We start from the raw sequence: 15,972 nt of genomic DNA, 5'->3' as shown, positions 1-15,972 counted from the left end.
CCCCCTAGCGGCCAGGAGTACTTCCGGTTTCTTTCTCGCGGTCATTCACTGTTTATGATATGTATGGAGCGCATTTCTCTTAATGTGTGTGCCTTACTCATACATCTGTTGACTTTACAGTTCTCCGCTATTACTCAGCTCTATGATATGGCAAGTTAGAGCCTGCCCCCCAAAGCTTCCTCCAAATATTTTTAATCATTAACAACAAAAGAGGATCCAAGTTAGAATGTAGAGACATAAAGGTCACCATGATAACATTTGCAAACACTTCTTTGTTTACTTTTTCCTGTTTAAATCGTGCTAACAAGACTCTTATCAAGTTAGTTACTACTTCTCCACAGTCCAGCCCTTTAGTTGGTGCAAGAAGTTTTCAGGAACTTTAAAAATGTCTTTGAGTGCAAGAAAGTAAGATTAATCACTACAGAGGATGTATTCATTAGACACTGGGGACTGACAGTTAAAAAAGTCAAACTAATGGTTTTTGAAGTATAGGGAAACAAAAAAATGCAAAGCTCAGGGTTCACATAATGCAAATAAAACACGACATTATGCTTCGATATAGAGAACAGAAATTAAACTATGTGGTGATTTTTAATATATCATTCCTCCATTCACAGAGAATATACAGTGATTCTTGAATTTGCAAAGCATGCCCCAAGCATCTTAATCTGAACGTTAGAAGATGTACTGTATGAGATTAGATCATATATACAATACGTCAACACTTCACAGTTCAGATACATATCTCAGCAGGAAGCTGCATGAACCAGATCTTCAGACTAGAAACTACAAGGCTGAATGAGACAAGTGAACACAGATAAAATGTAACTCGAGAAAGGGGACTTCAGTTAGTGGAAAATTAGGTCAGGATGACTTTAAATGTATGTGTTTGCTGGGCACAGAGAATGTGCACTGATTGTACATGCATATGGATTCTCTGTTGTGAAGCCTGAAGCTAGGGGCGTGATGGTATAATGAGTGCTTTGCATTTGACACTGTTTTTTTCTTCTTTTTTTTTAAATATCAGGTTTCAAGGCAACACTTTATAAGCAATGGTAGTCCCAGAGTAGCAGCTACACAAAATCCCATTTCATTTGTGGTCATGGGATTCATTTATCATCAGGAAATGACGCAAAAACACACAGACTTACACCACAGACTAAGAGGAATAAACTGAAGTAGCGACCTGACCTCCATAATCTCCTGGCGTGCAGCTTACATGCTTGGTGAATATAATTTATTTGGTTTTGTTTGTTTTCCTCTGCACCTTGTTTCTGAAATCTGTCAGATTTTTCAAGGTAAGTTCTTTACCCCTTTGCCTCTACCACTATTGGATTTGGTATATTCCTACTGATCTACCACAGTAAAACTTTGGTTCTTCAATCAGTCAACCAAAACTTTATTTCAAACATATAAGTAACAAATGTTCATACATGTAAAATAATAACTGAAAGCATCATATTCACATGAAAAAGAAAATGTTGACCATTTCCAGTTCAAAAGAAGCAGGAGGAAGCAAATCCTTTTTAATTCATACCCCTGTCTAGCTCATCTTCTATACTGGTTTCAGTTAATAACAGTACCACTTTTAAATATGCCCATTTAACACACTGATTCATGCTATGTTGATACATAGATCTTTACACATTGATCTATAACTATTTAACTACACTTATGCAAAAGTATTGCTTTTTAAAATAAATCATTATATGTAAATATCAATTTTGTAATGCACAGCACAAAAGTATAAACATATAACACATACCTCATCCATAAACTGCGTTATAAATGTTTTTTTTTACACAATTTCAACACTGATTCATATCCTTAGTGTCCTTGTTTTAACATATGTATTAAATATGGATTATTTTAGCCCTTAATTGGACTACTTTTCTTTTAATCAGGCTTATTGTTGTTGTTTTTAATATGAAGCATAAGATCCCCCCCCCCCCCCCCCCCAATCACAGTCAATCTAGCCCCAGACGCTTTGCTTTGAAAGAAATAAACAGAGGAATTTCCCCTTAAGAGATGGCATAAGCAGGCCACTATTGCAACTCTATCACTGAAGTAATTTCATGTCTCTTGCCTCCTATTTCACAGACGGAGGAACAAGAATAGAATAAGGCTTCATGGGAGGGACCGAAGTTTTGTGAGTAGAACAGGTTTTTGTGCACCTGCTGTGACCTGTTTGTCCAGCTCACAAACACACAGGGTGGAGGTGGACGGTGTGCTATGGTCGACCCTTGTGAAAACAGAACTGGATTAATGGTCTTCAGCTGTTCGAGGCCCCAACGCTATCTAAGTAAGTTTAATATTGGTAGGGGGACTGTCGACGAATAATTTAATAATTGTTTAATAATGTTTATTTACAGTATAATTTATTTAAATTATTAGCTTCCCTCGGTTATTAGTTCGCACTCACATGTATATTTAAAACACCCTTATCCCGAACAAGTCCAGCCGGTTATCCTGAGCTGTGGGGCTTTGGTGTGGGCTGTAACACGAAGCTAGCTTCCCAGAGCTGCGCGGTGGTGATTCAGCTTTGGCGACGGAGCTGCGTTCACCTCAGCTCACCTGCTGCTTTTAAAAATCCAAAACAACCCAGTCGGGAACGACTTTTTATTTTAGTATCACTGGTATTATTTGACTGGAGGTACCTTACAACGACGGTAAGTGACGTTAGCCGAGCTCCGAGCGCTTTGTAGCTGAATTTAAAAAAGGAGATGTGCTAGCTTGTGGCATCGCGGTGGTGGAGGCGCCGCGGAGGGAGGAAGGTCCGTGTTTAACCGGCAATAACGCTGTTATTCTGCAATAGTAATAGTTTATGTGTCTGTGTGTGTTATAGGCAAGCATGAAAATATTTAGATTAAGCCATATTTCGCGAGGGTTTAGATACATAATAAGCATGGTTATGAACATGTGCGTCTTTAAGGAAATTCATCCTCAAAAACTAGTTATTCTGCGTGGTTTCTCGTCTTTGCAGGTTGTAGAAAATGCACCATCACTGGAGCTACACATCCGCGTCTTGGCCTATTAATAACATTCCCCTAAGGAGGACAAATGAGGCTGCTGTGATCTTTTTGTAAGGGTGCCAATGTCACACTAGAGATTTACAGATCACGGTAAGAAAACTGTGATTTATTGGGACATTAAAGATAAAGCAGATGAGGTCATTCTCCAGCGCCACAGCAACACTAGCGGTCCATAAAGGTATATTTTAGTGATTTATTTGTGTTTTAGTGTGGATAATAGTAGCATGTGTGTGGCTTACTATCCCAGACAAGGAACAAGTGGGACAGTGAATATGGATATCCTGCATTAGGTCCTCAAAGATAAAGATACAGTACGTAGAAGTCATGCACAACGCTGCTCCAGAAATTGTGGCCGGATACCCGAGTGGAAGCGTGGTGGATAAAGATGCCAATCCAGAGACAACCTTGGGGAGCGCTTACTCTCCAGTGGACTACATGAGCATCACCAGCTTCCCCAGGTTGCCAGAAGATGACGTGTCTGGGGAAAATACCCTGAAATCCCGCAAGGATGATGACAACGTCCTGAGTGAGCAAGATACAGGTCAGACAGAAGTTATCAAAGAAAATCGTTTATCTCACACACAGTCATGGTTACAAGGGAGCTTTTTTTGTGATTTGCTGACTAATAGCATTTGGTATGGTGGTGCTGTGTCTCAGACCCAGATCTGTTTCTGAAGTCGGCTCGCCTCCAGCGCCTCCCCTCCTCGGCTTCAGACCTAGCTAGCCATGATGCTGTGTCGCTGCAGGAGACCAACAGAGACCCTTTTACAGAAGAATGTGCCTGCCAGCGAGATGGCTTGACAGTCATCATCACGGCCTGTCTCACCTTTGCTACAGGAGTCACTGTGGCTCTCATCATGCAGATCTACTTTGGAGATCCACAGGTAGGGTTGCATGTCATTTTTCTGTAGTCGTGTTGCAATGCTGTTGCTTCACTCAAATAAGTATGGGTTATTATAGGATTATGGGTGACTCCACATGCTTCTTAGCCTCCTTACATGCAAGCCTCTGTCATTCTGAATGTTTTTTAACTGCCTCTCTCCCTTTCTGCTTTGTCTACTGCAAGGTCTTTAACCAAGGAGCAGTGGTGACAGATGTGGCTCAGTGTACATCTCTGGGCTTTGACGTTCTTGAAAAGCAGGGCTCCAGCGTTGACGCCGCCATCACCGCTGCTCTCTGTTTGGGAATTGTGCACCCTCACACGTCTGGTATTGGAGGGTGAGTTATAGGAACAGATCAATCTCTGCTAAGCAGAACCACCATTAAGTATGAATTTGAAGACCACTTTTTGCTCTTTTGATGATCAGTGGAGGCGTTATGTTGGTGCACGACATCCGTAAGAATGAGACAAGGGTCATTGACTTCAGAGAGACAGCACCATCGGCAATCGACGAGAAGATGCTGCTGACAGACCTTCAAGATAATGTAAGGAATTACTCTGGAGGACTCTTTATTATACCTATATGGGGTTGCTCAGAGAGCCTTGTCACTCTTTTGATTATTTATGCACTGTTTACTTTGCATTGGCATTTCAGAATGGCTTGCTGGTAGGAGTTCCTGGCATGCTCAGTGGGCTGCATCAGGCACACCAGCTCTATGGCAGGTAAACAGCATATCATGCAGTCCTTTCTTCTTATGCCATAAATAGTTGTGGCTTTCTGGATTATCTGCATTCCTTTCTTCTTGGTTATTGTTTAATTCACTTTGTTTGTGACACTCCTCAATGAAACAAATCATTTTCTTTCATTGATCTTTTAAGGCAAGAATAGCAAAAACTGATATTTTGAGCTGTTGACAATGACTGTGCTTCTCTCATTGTTCAGAACTTAAGCAGTGACTCATTGTGAATGTACACCAGCTGTGTTTAAAGAAAAGCCAGTAGCTTATTTTTGTCAGATTGTTAAGCCGCAGTTACTCTAATGCTGTGTAATTATCCTGATCCAGAGGCCTCAGCTGTTAAGAGCTAACCTGTTTGATCCGTTTAGGGAGAAAATGTGGCTTCTCAATTTGGCAAAATATACTCTTTGAAAATGAGGAGTGTCTGTATGAAACATATCATATTTGTAAAAGAAGGCAGACTTGTATGACCTTTGATTTCAACAGGATCCCCTGGAAAGATGTCGTTGCCATGGCAGCAGATGTGGCCAGAAATGGATTTAACGTTACTCATGACTTTGGTAAGTATAGGGTAATATATAGAACAAATTGCTTGGTGTGAAATCAGTGGGGGTGTTTATTTTTTTTTATCTCATCTGCCTCCCTTTTGTTCTCTCCACAGCTGAAGCTTTGGCTAATGTTAAGAGCCAAAACATGTCGGCTGCATTTCGGGATTTATTCCTACCCAAAGACCAGGTTCCCCTCACCGGACAGTTCACCAGACGCCTCGATTTAGCAGCTGTTCTCGATGCTGTCGCTGTTAAAGGGATATCAGAGTTCTATAGTGGAAATGTGGCTCAGAAAATGGCATCTGCAGTAAGGATAAACATTTTTTTCACCAAGCTACAGATGTGATTATGTAAGTGGTCATGAATCCTGCATAGTCTCAGTGGCGAGTCGTTTTCCCTCTCCTATGCTAAGTCACTGTTATACTTGCCCTCTTGTTCCCTGTACGACTCGGGGAAATAAGGCTTCAGAGAAATTCAACTTCACTGTGACTCTCGACTACCTATCTTCAGATTAAAATAAACACATTTTATAAACTAGAAGTATTGCTTCTTTTTGGAAGTACTTTCATGTCTACAAAATTAAAACATATAAGAAAAAGCTTACATAAATACAAAAATATTTAGTGCAGTATTCAATATTCATAGCAGTTCATGAGATAGCCATGACCTCTAATCTACTTCTTCCTGTTCCTGGGCAATAATTTCTATTACTTTTAGGCCCCTGAACATAATTTTTCATTAGTCTTGCCTCATATGTCCTGAAACGTGTCCATCACTGTTGGGTGTAACAGTTTTCAGTAAAGGTCTAGGTTCAGTAATAACATTACAGTTATTTGTACAGTTAGTCCAGTAATTACTTACAGGTATCGCTGCGCTAATAACTGTAAGTAATTACAAAAAATATATGCCTTTTTCTTCCTGTACACTTGCGCTGCAATCAGCTGATTTCAGTTTGTCAGAAGGGAAATGATGGAGCGGTCTCCACTCTTTGAGGAGTGGAGATGTTGAGACGACTTTTATCTTTACTGCACGTTTTTTTCTGAGAAGAGCAAAATGCAAACCACAGCATTTGCTCTTTGCAAGCATCTGGTAGGTAGTAATAGGTGTGTCCTCATTAATAATAACTAGAAAGCAATGCAACAAGTAGTGTAACAAATTACTTTCTCCGGTGAGTAACTGTGTGAGTAAAATACTGCATTACATTTCAGTAAAATAATGAACATTGTGTAAAAGAGTACTTTTTGGTGTGTGTAAATCTACACAAAATCAACATGAACTGGATTAGACATTTTAAAGAACTTGTTTAGAGCTGGGGATTAAAAACTAGTGGATTAGGTTTAACAAAAATAAGATGCAACAGTTGCTACTTCTTTTACAGCGCAGATTTCTTGGTTGCCAAGGTGATCCATCTCCACTTTGTCTGAACAATATAAGTGATGTCATGATTCAGGTCAACAAAGATGGATGATGACAGAAATTGCTTTTTTGTGATTGTTTCACATTTTGCTCTGAGACTGGGCTAAAAATTACAGATCTCACAACAGAAAATCATTACACGCAATTATTGTGACAGTGACTGGTGTAGATTTAATGATATTCCAAGCAGCACTAGCTTAATAAAATAATTCATTGCAATGAAATTTGAATATGAGTTCTCTAATTAAGCATAAGTTGTTGGGGGGTTTTTTTGTTTGTTTTTTTAACATGTGGGGTAGCAGGCATCACAGCAGGTTATACCAGACCTGATATTTTCAGTCTTCAAATGTTTGTTTGTTTTTTTTACTTTTTTCTGTAAACAAAATCATAAATTACACAATCTTAAATTAATCCTGAGATTCTAAATAATAGGGCTGTGCGATATTACCAAATATAAGATATTTCTCATCCCAATAACGATATATATATATATATATATATATATATATATATATATATGTATATATATATATATATATATATATATATATATATATATATATATATATAAATAGTGCTTTTTCTGTAAATTCTGTGAATCTCTGGCAAATCGACTTATGTGAAGTGTTTTCAGCTGGGCGTCATGTACCTGGAGTCGAGTGTTTTGACCGATGCATGAAGTGATATATTTTTAGACATAAGTTGTAACAGCTACCATTTTCTTTGTGAGTATTTATTACATGGCGTGCTGCAGAGGAAAGCCTGTTCTAACGTTTGAGTCTAGGGTTTATTTTGAGCACCTGATGCCTCTTTTTTGTTTCTTATCCGTAAACTCTCTCCATTCTCTTTCATGTGATTCTTGCATAGGTGGTTGACGAGGTTTGTCGTGTTTGAGTCCGTGTTGGGATCGGTTTGTGGCATAATTTGCATAGTTTTCTGGTCCGTGTCAGACTTTTCATAACCAAACCATGTCCATGCTACAGAGGTAGCCTCTTGTTTAGGAATAATGTCCTCGATTTGTTTTGACTGATCTCTCTGTTTGGAGCTATCTGGTTCTGCCTCATCTTCACGGGCTATGCTGGTATTAACAGTGTATTTTGCGACAACATGAAACAACGATAGCGTATAATTTCAAAAGATAGATGTTTTCATTTCGTCATCCAATATATTTCTTCATATCGCACAGCCCTACTAAATAAGCATAAGAGTAAGGTAAATGAAATGTTCCTGACTCTTAAAATGTCCAGTTAGTAACAGTAACACACAGGATAAAGAATACTCGCCTCTAAATTTCAGTTTATCCTTTCATTTTTTAATAGGTGAAAGCGAGAGGCGGAGTGCTTACAGAGGATGACATTCGAAACTACAGCTCAATCATACAGAAGCCAGCAGAAATCACCTATCAGGGTAAATACCAGTTCAGCTATTTTCAAGAACACAGCACTGATCTGAAGCAGTTCTGTGAACACAGCTTGTCCTTCCAGTATTTATTTAGTAACAGCCAGTTACATTTGAAGTTGACAAGGTTAAAGGGTTAAAGCTGGGTTGGGCAACATGTTTTTGGTATCATCAGACAGAAATCCGTAACAGCCTTTCAGCATATTGTTATTTAACCGATCTGTAAATGAACTGCACCGCCTCCGGGCTTCAGGCTCTGTTTTGCAGCTAGATAAAATCCAGCCCCTGACCAGACTTTGGCCTGTTTTTTGATCAGATCAGGTGTATAGAGTGAAGAAGTCCATGGCAGAAATGAGAGTTGGTGCCCTTGGCGAACACATTTCCGATGTATATCTATTCTGTCTAATGATCTGTTGGTGTTTCTGAAGGACACCACGTGATGGCAGCCCCAGCCCCACATGCAGGCGTTGCTTTGATCACTGCACTCAACATCCTTGAAGGGTACAACATCACCAGCCAGATGCCGAGGACCACTACCTACCACTGGATTGCAGAGGTAATGCAAAACAGTTTAGCACAATTTACAAAGCCTATTAAATGTGTGTAAAGTAAATTAATTGACAGGATTAAAAAAAATATGTTAATTATGCGTTAATCTTCCAGGCTGTGAAAATATCTCTGGGCCTGGCTAGTAAGCTGGGAGATCCCATGTATGACTCCACCGTTCCAGAGATTGTTGATAAGATGCTGAGGTAGATATCAGCTCCCACTGCCTTTTATATTTTATAAATACAGCCTAATTAAGTAAGATATTTTATTTGAACCCTGCCCTTTCTTTTGCAACCTTCAAGTAAATCCCAGGCTTCCCAACTTCGCGAGATGATCAGTGACTCTCAGGCATTCCCTGTCCAGCATTACACAACAACCTTTACCTTGGAGGATGGTGCAGCAGCGGCCCAAGTCATGGTCATGGGCCCAGACGACCTCATTGTGTCTGTAATGAGGTATGCAACCCTTTAAAAGGACTGTAGGGGATTTAAACAATCCCAAAGATGTTTAAGCGTTGATTAAAATTCATGAATAATACAAGTTAAGACTTTTTTTCCTCACTTCTGCTTGTTTTAGCTCGCTAAACAAGCCCTTTGGCAGTGGGATTGTGACTCCTTCAGGAATCCTTTTGAATAGCCAGATTCTGGACTTCTCATGGACTAATAAAACACAGAGCTCATCACCCAACCCAGTAACTACGACTTTTTTCTTTCAGTGTTAACGGATTTGTTCTTAACACATTTGCAGCATTTCTTATGGATTTTGTTTTCTTTTGGTTGGCTGTAGCATAACAACCTCCACCCTGGGAAAAGACCCATGTCCTTCTTGATGCCCACAGCAGTGAGGCCAGCCGTGGGGTTATGTGGCACATATGTGGCCGTTGGATCATCCAATGGAGAGAAGGCTCTCAGCGGCATAACACAGGTTGCTTGATTTCTGGAGGAATTTGTAACATTCATAGTTATTCTTATAAATGTGGAAATACACGTTGACAGAAGTTTACTTTGATGTTATTCTGATCCTTCGTAGGTGCTGATGAATGTTTTGTCTTCACGTAAAAACATGAGTGACAGTTTAGCATATGGAAGACTCCACCCACAGCTGCAGCCCAACACCCTCCTAGTGGACTGTGAGTTTTTCTTACTGATAACCTCTTTTATCAGGTTTGATCCAAGCATAACAGTGTTGGCTCACCATTACTGCTATGACATGCAGTATACACCATGCAGAGAGTCCTGTAGTACCCTTGCACCTCTATGGCGTTATTTTTGTTCCACTCTTCTGAGCGCACGCAAAAAAAATTTGAGCACACGTAAAAAAAAGTTTGCAGGTGCAAGTGTTGCATTTTGAGGAGAAATTTATTTTGAGTGAAGAAAAGCTGAATTTGAGTGAACAAAATTCATTGCTGCTTGCAAAAAATGTATTTCTGTGTTTGCTATTATCCACACACACACAATAGCAGCCCCTCTCGCTCAGTTTTTGCATTTGCGCTTGCTCACATTGTGTTGCTCGCGCTCTCAACATTTCTGCCTGTGCGCGCTCAATTCTTTCCGTTATATTTGTGCCACAAAACCAGCCAATCACAGACTTGGATGCAAAAAAATAAACTTATATTTTGAGAGCACTTGTGCAAATATGTGATGCCTTGATAAATCGAGCAGGTATTTGAAGTTTACACAGCACCATTCTCGCATGAAAATATCTTAAAAGTTTATTTTGTGACCCAGTAAGAGTAATATTTCAAACTCCGCCACTGCCTCGTTTGAGTTTTGGACGAAATGGATTTTGGGATATTGCATTTCGTCATTTCGAGCTGATTGGAGACCAGAACAGCCAATCAGATTTTTTTGCATCCAAGTCTGTGATTGGCTGGTTTTGTGGCACAAATATAACGGTGTACAGAAAGAGCTGAGCGCGCACGGGCAGAAATGTTGAGAGCGCGAGCAAAACATTGCGAGCAAGTGCAAATGCAAAAACTGAGCGAGAGGGGCTGCTACTGTGTGTGTGTGTGTGTGGATAATAGCAAACACTGAAATACATTTTTTGCACGCAGCAATGAATTTTGTTCGCTCTAATTCAGCTTTTCTTTGCTCAAAATAAATTTCTCCTCAAAATACAACACTTGCACCTGCAAACTTTTTTTTTACGTGCGCTCAGAATAGTGGCACAAAAATAACGCCATACACCTCTGCTTACGTTGTCTTTAGGTTGTGTTTTCTGTGTACACTATGCAAAGTAGAGGAGGAGCAGGAAAAGCAGCAGGTACTTCTGCTGTAATGGGAAGCAGATGCTGAGGTTTAGTGTTTCCATGGAACAGCGAAGTGTCTTGATTAAGAGATCAGTCTTCTGTAGTTTTAGTAGGATGTAGCATAAATGGACTGGAGTGGTACTTTGTATAGCACTTCTCTGACTGAGCACTCAAAGTGGTTTTTACTACAAGCCTAATTCTTTCAGTCACACACATTCACACAGCGCTTCCATTCTATACCTTAAAGCACTATGTCTTACATTCGCACACACCCTCATACTCAGACTGATCCATCGAGAGCAACTTGGCCGATGATCAAACCACCAACCTTCCAATCAGTGGACGACCTGAGCCACACCCACCCCCTAAATCTTAAGGTCATATGTGGAAATTCCATGAGAATTTTGTTTATGAATAATAATATAGAATCAGTAGCCAATTCATTAGTTATACATAGACTAACCGATATTGGACTACAGAAGAAAAGCATTGCCTGCTCTGATGGGTCTTGATTTGCGCTGCAGCATTTAGATTCATACTTTGGCAACATGAAGACATGGATCCAGCCTGACTTTCCTCAACAGTTCAGGCTGTTGCTGGTGGTGTAATGATGGGGATGATATTTTCTTGCCACACTTTGGGCCACTTAGTAAGAATTAAGCCTCATTTAAATGTCACAGCTTAACTGAGTATTGTTGGTAACTGTTATGACCAAAGTGTACACACCTTCTGATGGCTGCTAACTGAAGCCAGCCATTGATCTGGCTAATAATGAACCCACAGTTAACATGTCCACGTAATCTAGCAACTTGGTGCACGGGCTCTTAAAAAAGAATGAAGCTTGGCAGTTTGATATCTATTATTGCCTGGGAAAATTGTGAGGATGAATACTGTGTTACAAAAAAAAAATTATCTGGTTTATACACTTTAATTCTTGTCCTCTGGCTCCATTTTTATAGCAAGAGGGACAAACTACTAACTGAAAGCTTCTAGATAGATCTAACCAATCTACAGCATTTGGCTCCAATCAGTTCACTAAAGAACAAAAGAAAAATGTGACCAGCTAATCTAGGTAGCCTGAATCTATTGGTATTAATTCAAAGGGATCCTAATGTAGAATCACGAATTATCATCTTGGTTGAATTAATAATGGATTGGATTTATATAGCACTTTTCAAGGCACCCAAAGGGCTTTACAATGCCACTATTCATTCACACACTGGTGGAGGTAGCTACGGTTGTAGCCACAGCTGCCCTGGGGCAGACTGACAGAAGCGAGGCTGCCAACACCAGTAGGTGGTAGGGTAAAGTGTCTTGCCCAAGGACACAACGACCAGGACAGAGAGCCCAGGGATCGAACCGGCGACCTTCCGGTTACAGATACGGTTCCCAACCCCCTGAGCCACGGTCGCCCATGGATCAGGGGCAATAGTCCATCTCTCACCTACCAGAGCTTATTGACTGGTATATGAGCAGCAGAGTGATGATCATTGGCTCAATCAGAGCCTCTGCTAACTTCTCACTTGTCTTAATCTTGCCCTTGAATCCATTCATAAGTCAAAAGCCAAAAAACACGTGCTTGGTTACAAACATGATATACTAGGTCCTTGTAGAATTAGAGTTTAACCTAATTGTGATCCCACAGCTACTGTGTTTATTAGCTCAACATTATGTTAGTACCGTCTTCTGTCTCACACTTTCTCTTTCTCTCTTGCAGCCAAGTTTTTAGAAGAGGATGTGGAGGGGCTGGAAGCTAAAGGTCACAAAGTTCAGAAAAGAGATATTTTGTCATTGGTGGAGGGCACACGGAGAACTAATGACCTCATCATTGGAGTGAAGGACCCCCGTAGTGCAGATGCCTCTGCCCTTACTATGTCCAATATGCCTTAGTGCATCCGTCCAATTTTACAAACATATAATGCCAAGATAGTAAGACTTACTCTGTATGATGCCTAAAGAGGGAGTAAGAAGGCTGCTGATCAGATAAAAGTAGATAGGCAAAAGATTCTGAAAGGGATCCTCTGATACTAATTTGTTTTGCTCACAAGAATACTAAACTGGTCACCATCTTGCATATCAGTCACTCTGCCACATCCTCACATAACGTCCAGTCACGGTGTACATAGTGTTGAAAATGTGTGTTCAGTACCTTTACCCTTAGTGGCATCAGTCTGCAGCCTGCATTATGCACAGCAGGGTAAAGAAATGTTAGGTGTGCTCATTAATTATTATCCAACACACTCGAGGTCGGTGATGAAAACAGTAATTTTTAAAGGTTAGAAATTATTGGGAGTAGCAGCTAGTTGAGACCTGAGTGAGCGGTTTTATATAAATTAATGAAAGAAATGATGCCACACCATTTAAACGACACATGCATGGTGCAAAGTGCATATGAGCCATCGGATTGCTTTTCATCCTTTGCACTACATTTCACCATTAAACCAGATTGCGCGTGAGATCAAGTGGAGTGGTGAAAGTGATTAAGACGTGTATTGTCACGCATGAACAAGACTGTCCTGAACTGAAACACAGAGGCTAAAGCTTTTACTTTCCTGTTCGTTATATGGTGTGTAACTGTGATTTGATGTTGTTTGGTACAGCTGCTGCAGCTTTAACTGTTGCAAACAATCAGTGGCTCTCTGGACCATTTTTAAGACTAGCATTATATGTTGTACACAAATGTGATGAGACCGTCCTATCTCAATCGATTTCCTTCATCAAGTGGATTTGATTCAGTTTAAAGGGTTTTAAATATCAGTAGAGTGAACGTATTTAAATACATAATTTAAGAAATTTGAGTTGTTGCATCATTTTGTTCTCACTTTGAACCTGTGAAGGCTTTTTTTTTTCTAGAGCTGGGTGCACTTGTTCGTAAATTTGGATTGATCAAATTCTTTAGAGATGGAATGAATGTAATGACTATTTTTATATGAACATTTGTTGTGCTGTACACATTATTTTTACTGTTGGAGCAATACATTCACTCGGCACATATTTAGGAAGGGATGTTCTGTTTACTTTTTGCCTACTTTTGTTGTTATATTAGCCAGAATATTTGAGAAGCCAGCAACTTTTGTAAAGCATTGCACTTGTACACAAAATGGGTTTGATCTTTGCGTCCAGAACGGCCAGTGCTGACTAATCAAATTGGGGTTTTCACCTTGTTTTCTCCCTCACCAGTGCAATATGACTGTTGATACTTGTTTCCTGTACTGTAGAGTGCCATGCCTTAAGGCACACATTTGCACAGTCTGATGTTGCACCTGTCTGGTTTTTTGTTTGTTTGTTTTTTTATGTTTGCATTTGTTGCTGATTTTAACAAAGATCGGCACTGTTCAGACCCAACAAATAAAAAGCTTGCACACATCCTAAACAGTAATGATTGTTTATCTGTTTTTTGAGTCTTCATACACTGAGCAAAACATTTGAGCCACCACCTATTTCCAGCAGATTTTCTTGTAATTTTTACAAATTGGTCTTGAGCAGTAGCTCTCCAGGCTTTTTGGAGACTTTTCAAAGTGTTTCTCTGGACGTTACCACTCATTTTCATTCCTATCTGTTTAACTGAGGAATCTGTTTTTGTCAGTTAAACCATTTGACACTGACCTCTCAATCATTCAAACAACAAAAACCTTAGCAAAGGATTTTTAATTGTATCTTTACATGACTATGAAAAATGCAAAATATAGAAGTTTAATTGGCATAAAATTTTCTTTTAACATTTAACAAGGTGATTCCCAAAGTGCTGAAAATTTTGGTTATCTTGGTCCTGTGTGCAATGTGTCCCTAAAAAAAATTTGAGTAAACTGGATAAGTGGAGGACAGAAGAAGTGCCAGGCTGAGAAAACTACCAGATAAAGATTACCTTTAACAAAAAGAAAAAAAGGGCAGCACGATGGCACGGTGGTTAGCACTGTTGCCGCACAGCAAGAAGGTCCTGAGTTCAATTCCACCATCAGGCCGGGGTCTTTCTGTGTGGAGTTTGCATGTTCTCCCCGTGTTTGCGTGGGTTCTCTCCGGGTACTCCGGCTTCCTCCCACCGTCCAAAGACATGCAGCTTGTGGGGATAGGTTAATTGGATAATCCAAATTGCCACTAGGTGTGAACGTGCGAGTGAATGTGAGTGTGAATGGTTGTCTGTCCCTGTGTGTTAGCCCTGCGACAGACTGGCAACCTGTCCAGGGTGTACCCCGCCTTTCGCTCTATGACAGCTGGGATAGGCTCCAGCGCCCCCCGCGACCCTGAAAAGGATGAGCGGAAGTGAATGGATGGATGGGTGGAAAAAGAAAAAAAATCCCTGCAGTTAATACATCTACTGAAGCCTGATCGCAAATGATCTTAGTGGAAGGGTGTCATCAAGGAATCATTGAGAAGGGAAATGGGGAGAAAATGCTGAGGGATGTCAAATTATGCAAGACCTGAACTGAAAATCAGTGGCAAAGAGTTATATGGATGCATGAAAGCAAACATTTTCCAAGCAAAGTATAAAGAAATGAGGGGTGGGTCAAGGCTTTTGTACTGTACTGTACTGTATTTGACCAAAAACTGAAGGAATAAGGTAGACCCTGGTAGACCAGGGTTGGTTGTCACATGCTTTTCTCTTGCACAAACTGCTCTTTCAGTACTCCTTCAGTAACCATTCCTTTGTTCAATCAAAATGTGTGTCCTTCTCATTTTTGCAATTAATTGCAACAAAACGTAATTAACCATCACCAGCACTGACACTTTGTGACAACCAACCCCATAGCAGGTTTGGTTGTACCTATAGTTATTAATTGGGTTTCAATAAAAATTGTGATTAAAAAAAGAATGTGTAATGTTGTGAGGGGGTTTTCTGCCTTTCAGATAGAGCCATCAATAAGTTTGAACACCACCTAGTGTTCTGTGTATTTAAACTGTGAATTTGAAGCAGTGATAATTATTGTGACTTATTCTACATATGAGCAGTTAAAATTAGGAATTTGCAGTGTTTTGACAATGTAACCTTTATTAAAGCCACAAAAACACATGAGAACAGATTCCACATTCATGAGTGTATTCTGAAGTTTTGTATCACTGATATCATTAAAACAGCCAGAATCTTTTTAAAATCTTTTTGTGCAGGATTTTTACCACAGGTAATCTACGCAATAGTAAACAAGTCAGTGTAAACATGTCAGAAGAA

General features: G+C 39.9%; 1 protein-coding gene across 6 annotated transcripts; it reads left to right on the top strand.

Moving 5' to 3' along the window:
• The first annotated feature begins 2,148 nt into the window (after positions 1–2,148).
• On the top strand, positions 2,149–14,187 carry ggt7 (gamma-glutamyltransferase 7). 6 transcript variants are annotated; one of them, XM_080899303.1, is made up of 17 exons: positions 2,149–2,302; positions 2,984–3,122; positions 3,280–3,573; positions 3,690–3,916; positions 4,099–4,250; positions 4,340–4,457; positions 4,568–4,635; positions 5,136–5,209; positions 5,311–5,504; positions 7,933–8,020; positions 8,440–8,567; positions 8,675–8,763; positions 8,863–9,015; positions 9,137–9,251; positions 9,347–9,484; positions 9,590–9,689; positions 12,526–14,187. In XM_080899303.1, exons 3-17 carry the CDS (start codon positions 3,357–3,359, stop codon positions 12,696–12,698), a joined length of 2,034 nt encoding a protein of 677 aa, XP_080755429.1. In that variant the 5' UTR covers positions 2,149–2,302; positions 2,984–3,122; positions 3,280–3,356; the 3' UTR covers positions 12,699–14,187. The 6 variants fall into 6 exon arrangements, with proteins under 6 accessions (XP_080755429.1, XP_080755428.1, XP_080755426.1 ...); XM_080899302.1 differs by having other exon boundaries at positions 2,984–3,210; positions 3,323–3,573; XM_080899300.1 differs by having other exon boundaries at positions 2,984–3,573.
• Positions 14,188–15,972: the final 1,785 nt, after the last annotated feature.

Source organism: Rhamphochromis sp. 'chilingali', assembly GCF_963969265.1.
Source record: "Rhamphochromis sp. 'chilingali' genome assembly, chromosome: 12".
Classification (NCBI taxonomy): Eukaryota; Metazoa; Chordata; class Actinopteri; order Cichliformes; family Cichlidae; genus Rhamphochromis; species Rhamphochromis sp. 'chilingali'.
Note: the sequence above shows the minus strand (reverse complement) of the source record. Positions and strands in the feature narration are given on the sequence as shown.

Coding starts and splice junctions, on each gene's coding strand:
- ggt7 (XM_080899303.1), top strand. CDS start 3,357: ATGCACAACGCTGCTCCAGAAATTGTGGCCGGATACCCGAGTGGAAGC. Junction 4,458..4,567: donor TGACAGACCTTCAAGATAAT/GTAAGGAATTAC, acceptor TTGGCATTTCAG/AATGGCTTGCTGGTAGGAGT. Junction 8,021..8,439: donor AGCAGAAATCACCTATCAGG/GTAAATACCAGT, acceptor GTGTTTCTGAAG/GACACCACGTGATGGCAGCC.